The sequence below is a fragment of the Artibeus jamaicensis genome, unplaced genomic scaffold, assembly GCF_021234435.1.
Source record: "Artibeus jamaicensis isolate MK-2021 breed Jamaican fruit bat unplaced genomic scaffold, CSHL_Jam_final contig_585, whole genome shotgun sequence".
Classification (NCBI taxonomy): Eukaryota; Metazoa; Chordata; class Mammalia; order Chiroptera; family Phyllostomidae; genus Artibeus; species Artibeus jamaicensis.
Window position 1 is genome coordinate 5,714,648 of NW_026521894.1, and position 12,371 is coordinate 5,727,018.

Sequence of the window (12,371 nt, forward strand, 5' to 3'; positions counted from 1 at the left end):
AATTTTTAAATTTTTTATTTTCTCCTTAGGCATACATAGTCTTTTTCTCCCAGACAGGTTATTCTGAGTGTGCAAGTGTGTATGCACATATTATAAAGGTATTTACCATATTAAAATATTCAATTTGAAACGTTTTTTGGTAAGAAGAAGTAGTAGTAGTAGTAGTAGTAGTAGTAGTTTTCTAGCTTCCAGTCAAGATGGCAGAGTAGATAAATGCAGTACTCACATTCTCCCATAACCACATTGGAATTACAATTAAATTAAAGAACAACCATCATTCAGAACAACCTGAAATATAGCTGAACCTTAGTCCTACAACTAAGGATATAAAGTTACTGGATACTGGTAGGAGGCACAAACAGGAACACTGGTCTATACCCATGTGTGACCAGAAGGATGTATCAGCTGTGGGGGTCAACTCAGGAATGAGGTGGTCCCAGTCCCACACCCAGCCCAGGGTTCCCATGCCAGGAAGGAAAGTCACTATAACTTCTGGCTTTGAAAACCAGTGGGAATTGTGGCTGAATGAGATGGGGGGACTTCTGGAGATCAAGGCATTCCTCTGAAAGAGCCCACACATGGACTTAACTTAGACTCACTCACTCTGAGCTCTAGCACTTGGGCAACTTCTTGAAAGATACCAGGAATATACAGGGAGGAACTGAACTAACTGGCATCAGGGCAAGGGCTGGAGGGACAACTTTCTTCCAGACAGAAGTGCTGGCAGAAGCCATTGTTTCTTTCTGAGCCCTCCCCTCACACACAGAGCCAACAGGCAGATGCCATATCTTGAGTCTCCATGAACCTGACTAATATTGTTCCCTTGCTCTGATGAATCCCTCAGATCCCACCCCACCTAACTTTAGGGCCCTCCCAAGCTGTTTCCAGTGGATTTTCCATACAAGCAGCCTGTCATAGCTTATGGTACAGACTTTCCTAAATTCTGTCAAAGGTTTACAAAACCCAGACAAGCAACATCTAGCTTCAGCGTGCCCCAAACACCCCGCTAAGTCACCCCAGTCCCAGCACTAGCAGAAGCTGGTCTCAGTTTGTAGCTTGGCCTCTCCTGGGGCCCCCTTCCAGTACCCAATCTAGACACTCAAGGAATGATGGCTAACTCTAAACAGTTTTAAAAGTTCTCATAAAGCCACTAATCCAAAGAAATACACTCTGTTTCTTAGATCTTATTTGAGAATGACTGACTCTTGTTAGAATGCCTCTAAGCCCAGCACTAGTAGCAGCCATCCGAAGATCACTCTAAAGCTCATGCCAGGTAGCCTCTGGCCGGGCACAGGCAGCAGCTGACTTTGACCTGTACCACCAGAGCAGTGCACCAAGTGGACAACTTTAAACTACATCAGAGCATCACCATCCATCCACCTCTACAAGTAACACACTCAAGGGGGGGACTTGTCAGGAACCAGAACATCACTGAACTGAATCCTGCTTTATGGGGTCAGCAGCTACACAGCAGATTCTACCCTGTGGTCATAGTCAGTTTTTGCAATTGATCAGCCTGGGGGTAAATTCCACATATGTGCCAATAACAATCAAGCCTCAACTGCAATAAGAAGGTGCACAGAGCCCACACAGTGCCAGGCAGAGGATGTTCCCCTAGAAGCTCTGCTCAGGTGACTGGGGAAGTTGTACTATGGGGCCCTCAGGACACCCACTACATAAGACTACTCTGCCAAGACCGGGAGACATAGTAAATCTACCTAATACATATTGTAGAAATAAACACATGGAGGCAGCCAAAATGAGAAACAAAGAAACATTTAACAAATAAAAGAACAGAACAAAACTCCAGAAAGACTAAAGAAAATGTAGACAGGCAGAGTTCAACACACTGGCTATAAGGATGCTTAATGAACTTACGGAGAGAAAGATGAACTTGGTGAAAACAAAGAGATAGGAAACATAAAAATGGAAATAAAAAACATTTAAAAAGCCAGTCAGAAATGAAAAATACCATAACTGAAATGAAGAATATATTATAGGGAATCAATACTAGAGTAGATGAAGCAGAGAATCAAATTAGCAATTTGGAAGATAAGGAAAAAGAAAACAATTAGAACAACACAAAGAAAAAAGAATCCCCCAAAATGAGGATAGTATAAGGAGTCTCTGAGACTATTTCAAGTGTATCAATATTCACATCATGGGGGTGCCAGAACCAGAAAAAAAGAGAGCAAGGAATTAAAAGCCTATTTGGAAAAATGGAAAACTTTCCTACAGTGGCAAAGAAAACAGACATAGAAGTCTAGGAAGCACAGAGAGTCCCAAACAAGATGAACCCAAAGGCCTACATCAAGACACATAATTAAAATGCAAAAGTTAAGTTAAAGACAAGAGCGAATCTTAATAGCAGCAAGAGAAAAGCAGTTAGTTACCTACAAGGGAGCTCCCATAAGACTGTCACCTGATTTCTCAACAAAAACATTGTAGGGTAGAAGGGATTGGCAAGAAGTATTCAAAGTGATGAAAAGCAAACCTAAAACCAAGACTCCAGAAAAGCTATCATTTACAATCAAAGACAATATAAAGAGATTCCCAGACAAGAAAAAGCTAAAAGAGCTCATCACCACCAAATCAGTATTACAAGTAATGTTAAAGAATTAAGAAGGCAAAAAAGAAGGGGGAGGAAGAACTCAGAAATAAGAATAATAAAATGGTGATACATATATATCTATCAGCAGTTATTTTAAATGCAAGTGGATTGAATGCTCCAATCAAAAGACATAGTGCAGCTGAATAGATAACAAACAAGACCCTTATTATATATGCTGTCTATAAGAGACTCATTTTGTATCAAAAGATATACACAGATTGAAAATAAAGGACTGGAGAAAGATACTTCATGAAAATGAAAATGGGGGAAAAAAGGCCAGGGTAGCAAGACAAAATGTATACTAAAACAAAGGCTATAACAATAGAAAAGAAGGTGCTGGTACTCCTTCTTTTGGGGGTATTCCATTTTGGGGTATTTAACTGAAGAAACATAAACACTAAGTCATAAAGAAATATATATCCAGGATGGAGGCATAGGTAAATATACTGTGCTTCCTCACACAACCAAAAGGATGACAACAAATTTAAAACAAAAAGCAACCAGAACTGCTAGAAAATTGAATTGTATGGAAATCTGACAACCAAGGAGTTAAAGAAGAAACATTCATCCAAGCTAGTAGGAGGGGTGGACACAGGTATCTGAGGTAAAGAAGACTTGCAGCAAGGCTGCAGCTGGCAGACCGGGTGGTCCCACATTTGCATGAGGATAAACCAGGAGGGACAACTAGGAAGGAAGATAGACTGCACAACCCAGGGTTCCAGTGCAGGGAAATAAAGCCTCAAAACCTCTGACTGAAAAAACCTATGAGGATCGCCACAGCAGGAAAAACTCCCAGCCTCTTGTGAGCCTGGGACCCTTCTTGGCTGGGACCCTCACAAGGCTAGGACCCTTGAAGGCAAGAAGGGGCTGGAAAAAAGTATTTGAAGTCATGAAAGGCAAGAACCTCTGTCCATGATTACTGTATCCATCAGCTTCCACATTCATTTAGAATGGAAGGGCAGAAAAAGTGCTTCCCAGATAAGGTCAAGTTAAAGAAGTTCATTAACCCCAAGGCCTTATTACATGAAATATTAAAGGGACTTATCTAAGAAAAAGATGATCAAAAATATAAACAGTAAAGTGACAACAAACTCACAGCTATCAACAACTGAACCTAAAAATACAAAAACAAAAGCTGCTTCTAGCAAACAACTAGAAAGGAACAGAATCATAGAAATGGAGATCACATGGAGGGTTATCAGTGGGGAGGGGAAGGGGAAGAATGGGGGGCAAAGTACAGGGAATAAGTAGCATAAACAGTAGGTACAAAATAAATGGGGAGGTTAAGAATAGCATAAAAATGGAGAAGCCAAAGAACTTATGTATATGAGCCATGGACGTGAACTAAGAGGGGAGAATGTGAGTGGGAGGGTGGGTGCAGGGCAGAGGGGAGTAAAGGGGACAAAATGGGACAACTCTAATAGCATAATCAATAAAATATAGTTAAAAATAAATAATATATTTTTAAAAAGACATATATCCATACAGTTATTGCAATATTATTTACTATGGCCAACACATCAAAGCACTTAAGTGTTGATCAGTAGATGAATGTATAAAAATGTGGCATATATACATGATGAAATATAACTCAGCCATAAAAATGAAATCTTGCCATCTTGAACAACATGGATAGACCTAGAGGGTGTTGTCTGAGTGAAGTAAATCAAACAGAGAAAGACATATGATATCACTTATATGTGAATTAAAAAATAAATAAATAAATAGATAGATAAATGAACATGCAGAACAGAAACACACTCACAGATACAGAGAACATTTTGACGGTTGCCAGAGGGGAGAGGAGTTGGTGGACTGGGTGAAAAAGGTGAGGGGATTAAGAAGCACTAATTGGTAGTTACAGAATAGTCACGGGGATGTAAACTATAGCATAGGAAATATACTCAGTAGTACTGTAATGCCTATGTATGGTGTCATATGGGTATTAGATTTTTTGGGGTGATTAATTTGTAAATTATATAAATGTCTAGTCACTGGGCTTTACACCTGGAACTAATATAATATAATATGTATCAACTGTAACTGAAAAATAAAAAATAATTTAAAGAAAAGATGGAATAATATTTGATGTACTAATTTACTAAATTATCATTCTGCTATATGTATGAAGAAATAAAGTTTTATTTTTCTGACAAAAACATGGTTTCTTGGTCATTGGTATGGCATATTTCTCTTTTACCTCTTAATCTCAAGTTAAGCATACTTTCTATTTGTATTGCACTTACAGCTACAAAAAGACTCTAAGATAATCAGCCCAGTTTTACAGATGTGATTAAGAGATTTGTCCATGATCATACAGTTTTCGTATATCCTTGAAATCAGGTGTTTGGATTTCAAATCAAGTACTCTTTCCATTCTAAGAGTACCATTTGTAGAAGAGTAATAAAGTAAGAAAATGGGTGTCTCTTTGAGGTTTTAGTGAAACTATACTTGACTGTGTAATTTTTCCTAACAGAGTGTTTCACATCAGGGTTCTCCAGAACAGAGTTATGCCAAGATTACAGTTATGTGCAGCTACATCATAACAACAGACTGTGGATATTTCATTGACTTAAATATGTTCACATAAGTATTTTATGTGGTTTAATTTTTCTGTCCTATTTTATTTGCAGTTCTGCAGAACAAAAGGACAAATGGCTCTCTCTCCTTCAGAGGTATTTTTTCAGTATTCATATTTTCAATCTTTAACCTGTAGTTAAATGATTTAATTTATTTCTGCAGATATTCTGAACTAATCCCCTTCCCCTTCATAAAAATTGTTCATTTGTCCTCAAAATAAGCTGTTATTTAGACTGTACGTTAGCTACTAAATACTATGATGTTTTCCCATTACATGTATTTCTTACTTTCTAGGAAGGAGAACATGGAGATCTGGTCAGATTATTTTAGACAAAAATTAGTAATGTCTTCTATATCTTTTCCTGTCTCCAGCCTACCATTTGGAGTTAATAGTTTTCTCAAAGCATGTATTAAGTTTTCATATATGTAGAGTTTTCTGCTGAGCCCCTTACAAATCAATTATTATCCTTACCTTTGAACATACAAACTAAAATGATCAGTTTAGGTTCATCTGTTATTCCCATGATTCCCTCCATTCTTCCCTCCATTCTTCCCTCTCTCCCTTGCCAAGCAATGCAGTAACCAAGATTTACATTCCGCTGAAGAGCTGAGAAGTGAAAGGCCATTATTTTTGGTTTGTTCTGGTAAAGTTTTACCTGTCCCTGAACATAAGTAAGGTGCTGGGCCTGTCCAGTGAGGACAGGGAAGCTTTGAGGATAAAACATCACCCAGAGGTGGCGAAACCTGACTGCTTCTCAAACCTCCCACTGGAAATGGATCTCCCATTCTTTTTATGTGTCCATGCCTAATGTCCTGAGAATTTTTTCTCTTCCAACCCATAATATAATCTGACTTTGCTGAGTCTTTCCATCTGTCTTTTAAAAAATATATAAGTATATTGAAAATATTAGAAAAATAGATTGATATAAAAATAAGCCATTTAGCAAAATCCATCTGACTCAGTGTTGTTTGGGTTGTTGTTGCATTTGATTAGATACATCAATCTAGAGAAAGAGAAGGACTATCCGAAGAGCATTCCCCTCAAAATCTTCGCCAAGGACATTGGGAATTGTGCCTATGTAAGTGTTTATAAGCCACAAAATTAAATTCTAAGTCCCTGCATAAGGCAGAACACCATGAATTTTAAAAAAAAAAAAAAACCAACAGGAAGGCAGACAGACTGTGTATATGCTTTGCAAGGTAGGCATTTAGAAATACCACTGGGGTAAATAAAACACATTTTCCTGGGTATATGTATGTCTTTGTATATATGAAAAGTAAACCCTAGACAAAATTAAGGAAGAGAAATTGATATTAACCACAGTATTTAACATTTACACTCGGAAGGAGTATTGCTTGTCAGATGTCTCTTTCTTCCCTCTGGCACTAATATTTCTCTGGATCTGTTCAATAGTAGCTGTAGAGGTTTGTACTAAAGCCATTTCCACCAGGAGATATTTCCTATTAATATTAAGTAATTTTTCCAACTTACCCTCTTTTAGTAGAGAGTGGTTTTGGAAAGCTCTTCATTCTTTAGTTTTTAGAGGGATTGAATTACTCAGGTTGATAAATGGATGAGCTGTGAGAGATGACATTGTAACGGATCAGCATGTCTCTACCACACAGTTTTTTATCACATTGGTCAAATAAAAATGAAGTCTACTTAATTCTAGTTATTATGTGTAATTTGATGGCTAAAATATAGTACAAGCGTCAAGATGTTATTGACGATGAACAAAGTGGAACCTTGTGAATATTTTCATTTTTATTTTGAATTGTCATACTTCACAGCAGCTCTAGATCACACAGAATCGTTTTGTATGAGAGAAAATATATACTACAAACAGTTGTGTTTGGGCCAAAAGCAGAAGTTATGCAAAAGTTCTGACATGAGTGCCAGATGTTACTTCCTGCTCGAGGGAAATGCTCAGATTTTTATGGTAAAAAAGACTACAGAGGTCTCCTTTAGCAAAGTAGCAAAAACAACAAAAAAAAAACAGCTTTTTCTGCTGGCTTTAATTCAGTTGTTGTGGCAGTTGGTTATATTCAGTATTTTCATAGGAAATCCCATGAACTTGTTTTTTTTTTAAACACTTTTAGTGTGTGGAAATTGTGTGCTTGAGAAAGGACTGGTGTTCCAGTCTCATTTTGGGAGAGAAGATACGTGATATGGTTGGGTGCTGGGTTTATATCACTACTGTGCTGGTTAAGTTAATGATAATAATAATATGACACACTCTCCTTTGCTGTCTGAAGTTGCTTCATGGCAATAGTCTCCTTTCAAGGAGCCCTGCTTCCAGAAAGAGTAATTCCCACCAAATAAGAGTGCATGCATGGGATACATTCTTTAGCCTTGTCCTTTAGTTACATAACCTGTCAGTGAATTCTACTAATATGGAAAAAATTAGCCACATTTTCAGTATTGTCTGTTTGTTTTATTTGTTTACTAGCCAAAGAGCACTATCTGATGAAATTCATTTGTTTTTTGTCTACCAGAGAGGCATGCATGGAAAAATACACATCCTATACTTAGCATTTTGAACCTATGTGCCTAATATTAAGAAAAATTATCTTAGAAACCAAGCATTTTGGGAGTGATTATTAAGTGTTATAGGATAGATTCCTCACTTCATGACAGAATTTTTAAAAATAGATTTAGAAACCTTTAAAAAAAGAATCAGAAGCCTTTCATGAAATTTTATTTCAGGTTAAAGCCTGATATATAAAACTTCTTTGCCACTCTGGTAAAGGACAAACACTGGGTTGGGTGTTCTAAGCCCTTCCTGTTGGGTTCCGAAACACTTTTGCATAAATCTTGGAGCTGCATGGAGCACAATTTGAAATCAATAAACAAAATGACTTTTAGAGGCAATTTGTTATGTCCGGTGGTTCCAAGAGGAAAAAACACTATAATGGAGGCATGAAATCAATGGATTTCACTTAGCTTTATTTTTATATCATTTTTGGTTTCATATCAATTTGTTTTCATTTATGTTACCTCTGTTGTGCCCTCTAAGTCCTATTAGGGACACAGCCTTAATTCCAGATTAATCTGATAATTATAACATGTAAAATACATGTGCATAGTAAATATTTCTTTTTGATAGCATAGCACTGTCCTGAAAATTGATAGCTAGAGCTATCTCAGAATCTTGTTACTCCTTTTTGTTTCAAATTGTCTTTCTATTTTTAAGTAGTATTTTTTTAATGTAGTTTAGCAAAGAACTATTATAGATAACCCTATTCAAAGGTGGAGTTGGTAACAGAATTGAGCTTTCTAAAGTTTTCAGTCCTCTTTCTAGACTTACTGGTTGTAAGGCCTCCACAAATTTCAACAATGAAAATCTCCATAGCCACCCACAGTGCCTGACATATAGAAATTGCTCAATAAGTAGTGGGTTTTTTTAAATTCTAAACTTTAAATGTCTTCAATAACCAGTTCTTATTCTGATTTTACCTAAACTGATGTTTCACCATGCAAAGAAATAAGGACCCACCCTGTAAAACCAGTGCTCAGGAAGAAATAGAAAGTGATCCAGCTCTCTCCCTCTTTTATTGCACGTGGCATTGTGGGAGTACAGTTATGAAAATGATTCAGAGGGCTCCCCTCACTGATTATTTTTGTTTGTGAGGGTAGTCTGTGTATTTTCTCTGAAATACATTTACGTTGTCTTTTTTCCTTACGGTCTTAGATTTGTGGCCCACATATTTAAAAGGAATATTCTTTAAGAGAAATACCAGTAGATATTTTATTAAATGGCATAATATATAATGGAATGCAAGTAAGTTGTAATCAAGGGTTTGTGTTCTAATTAAGTCATATACTTTGTCAACATGTGAAATCAAGATTTTTCCTTTAGATAATCATTTGAAAATAATTATTTGTTTACCTATTTTAAAATCCTTTATTTATAGCTGTATTTCTTATTTCTTTTTTTCTACAGTCTAAAACTATAACAATAACAAATTTAGACACAGCGAATGAAGTTATCAGCATGTCTCTCCCAATGCTAGGGATAACTGTAAGTGACCCTGCTGGATATTCTTAATTAACAAACTTTGGTACTTCTGATCCATGGAAATGTTATCCCTTCCATCATAAGGCAGCTGATTATTAGAGATTCAAAACTCATTATCTGTCCCCATAAATGTAGAAAATAAAGGCAGTGAAATCTGAATATTAGCTTAATTTAGGGGACAAATATTAAAATGGAAGTAGCACCCATTCTACTCTCATTTTAAATTCTATTAAAACTGAAAAGCTTAAGATTAGACTCTAATTTTAGAGTGCTAATAAAATGTATTAATTGCATATGCAATATACATATACAGGTGGGGAGTTTTTTTGGTATAAGATTTTTAATAAGAAAGTTTCCACTTCTCTTTTCCCACTTGTCTTATACTATTTTTCCCCATATTCATTCCTGGTTCTTCTCCCTTACCTAATTATTTTTATTATCCCAAGATTTAATAAGTCTTCGGATGAAGAATTCTGAAGGATTTTCTCTATAGTAGAATTTTTACATAAAGAACATATGACTAGAAACCGTATTCACTGGCTACAGGTCTAAAGGATAGGATGGCTGGTACCTCTAACGAATTAGTAAATTAAAAACAAGCTGTGAATTAGGTCATGGATTTAAAGAGCTTTAGTATACAGATTATGTTTCCCCCTATTTTGCTTTTAGTTTCTTTCTGTTTTATGAGACAAAGTTTTTGAAATGGTATTAATAGAAAAGATTGGGATATTGGAGGATGAAACAAGGGAAAGAGAACTGGGAAGTTCTTGTCTCCTCCCTGCCAGTAAATATCACCAAACAGCCTGTACTTGTGTTAAAGGGAGTGACTTTCCAAAGGGGGAAAACTAAAGGAAGCACTTGACCAACACCATTTCTTGAGTGAGATTCTCTACAAAAACACAGTATTATTACGAGGTAATATATGACATACAGTTAATATGTGCCAGAGTCTTATTAATTTTATTTATATTTGCTTTTACCCAATACCATAGGAAGTGTTTAAAACCTCCAATCAGCCAAAACTTAGGATAAAAAATCTGATTTCTGTTCATTACATTTAATATATTTAAGATATAATTAAGTTTATATGCATTGGGTAAAGGCACCTTTGCATTGATTTCTAAGCTTATATAATTATGTTTTGGAAGGGAGATTAATTCTGATGACTCATTTTCTTATTTACACTTTTCCTTTGGATAAAGTGATCCATCTCCTTAGACCAAAATGTTTCCATTCAGTATAATGATTTTTACTGTTCTCAGAGATTATTACAACGTTTTCAGACACTACCAGAAAAAGAAAGGGTTTTTATTGGATTGCTCTTCCTATTTGCAATATAGTTTTTTGATTAGGGAATGAGGAAGGAAATGATGAACAGACTGGTATAGGGGTGGGGGGTGATATTCTTCATAGCCACTACCGTTCTTTATAATGTCAGGGCCATGATTTTTAATCAGAAGATAAAATCAAGAATATTAATATTGCCAGTCTGTTTTGGCTTCATTTAAAATATTTTTGCTTTTTTTCTCTCCTAGAAGATACAGTAAAGTTTGTATAATTTAGTGTCATTTCTTTGAAGTAGGATTTTGAGTATTCCTAGTAATTCTGCTAGTAAATGATTCTATTGTTTTCCATCACTGGGCCTATTCTCTAGACAAAATTCCTGTCCTTTCTGTCCCTAGGACTGAACTTGTCCAAAATAAAGCCAATGTAAACTGTGCCAGCTACCTACGTCCTCAAAGCCTCTTAGTTGTTGTTCTGCTCAGAAGCCTCTGAGGTGATAGTTTAGTTAGCCTTAGAGATTTTTAGTTTTTCATCAGAGACACAACAGTGTTTGTGGTCCTGGATAACAAGGTTCTTTTTACAGGGGCATGCTGGAGATTAAGTCCAGTATTCTTTGAGAATGTCTTCTCCAGACATATCAGAAGTCAGGACTTTAAAGAAGATGTTAGTTTTTCAGAAAACCAGGAAGTTTGTCTTCCTTTGTGATTGCACATTCCATGGGCTACCCATAATGGTAAAGTTCTGATTCCATTGCAGTACTTCGATTCCTAGCCATCACTAGGAAAAAGGGGCAGGATCTCGAGTACTCTGTTGGGATTGGAGGGAGAGGAGAAGGGTTATAGCAGTCAGCACTGTCATCTTTAAAAACTATAACCACTTCCATGAGATTGAAGGTATTTATATTGTTCCCCTTTTTTTGGCAAAACATAAAAATGCCAAAAATATGTCTTCATTCAATTAGTAAACATTAAACAAATTGTTTACTCTTATTTTTAAGGGCTCCGAGAGAGATTACCAGTTATGGGTCAATTCTGGCAAAGAAGAGGCACCATATCCACTTATTGGTAAGATTCTGTGAAGATCTAAAATAGGTTTGATTGTGTTTTAATTATAATTCTAAATGGCTCAGGGAACTGGTCATATGATCCTGAGCTTGATACTATTAAATTTTAAATCTCATATAAAATTCATTTATTCATTCAATAAATATCTATCAGCATTTTCTCTGTTCTAGACAAATAATATGTCTTCACTTAAATAGCTGATGGTATAGTTGAGAAGAGAAATGTACCTGGCTAGTGTAGCTCAGTGGATTGAGCATGGGCCTCCGAACCAAAGGATCATGGTTTGATTCCCAGTCAGGACATATGCCTGGGTTGCAGGCCAGTTCCCAGCAGGGGACACACGAGAGGCAACCATATATTGATATTTCTCTCCCTCTGTCCTTTCCTTCCCCTCTAAAGATAAATAAATAAAATCTTCAAAAAAAAAAGAAGATAAATGTAAATTTTCCTTTCCTCTCTTACACTTGACAGAGAGGGAGAGAAAGCACCTGCCAAACCATGTTAAATTTTTTTCTATAAGAAAGTAATATGTATTTGGTATTCCCTTTCTCCTATATTTTTATTTGATAGATTAGGCTTTTTGATTTTCTGCTCCCTTTTCTACCTATTAAGTTGCCTCTATGGAAGACCATCTAGAATCCAATCATACCTCTTAATCCTACAGAACTTTACTAGAATTATAAAGAAATAAGATTAACCTATTTAGATTCCAAAGAATCTTCTCCAACTAGATAATACTTTTTACATTGCCATTTCCCTAGCCAAATTTCTCAGCATTTGTTTTGAGGAATTATTGGTAAATAGGTTGATCTC

The 12,371-nt window shown here is 36.1% G+C and overlaps 1 protein-coding gene across 2 annotated transcripts in view; it reads left to right on the top strand.

The window, feature by feature from the left end:
• Positions 1-12,371, top strand: part of ARHGAP20 (Rho GTPase activating protein 20) — a 122,674-nt gene that overhangs the window by 79,720 nt on the left and 30,583 nt on the right. For both annotated transcript variants that reach the window (XM_037152591.2, XM_037152593.2), the window contains exons 5-8: positions 5,245-5,286; positions 6,186-6,270; positions 9,136-9,213; positions 11,492-11,558. In XM_037152591.2, the coding sequence (XP_037008486.2) occupies positions 5,245-5,286; positions 6,186-6,270; positions 9,136-9,213; positions 11,492-11,558 (272 nt within the window). The remainder of the gene's footprint in view (positions 1-5,244; positions 5,287-6,185; positions 6,271-9,135; positions 9,214-11,491; positions 11,559-12,371) is intronic.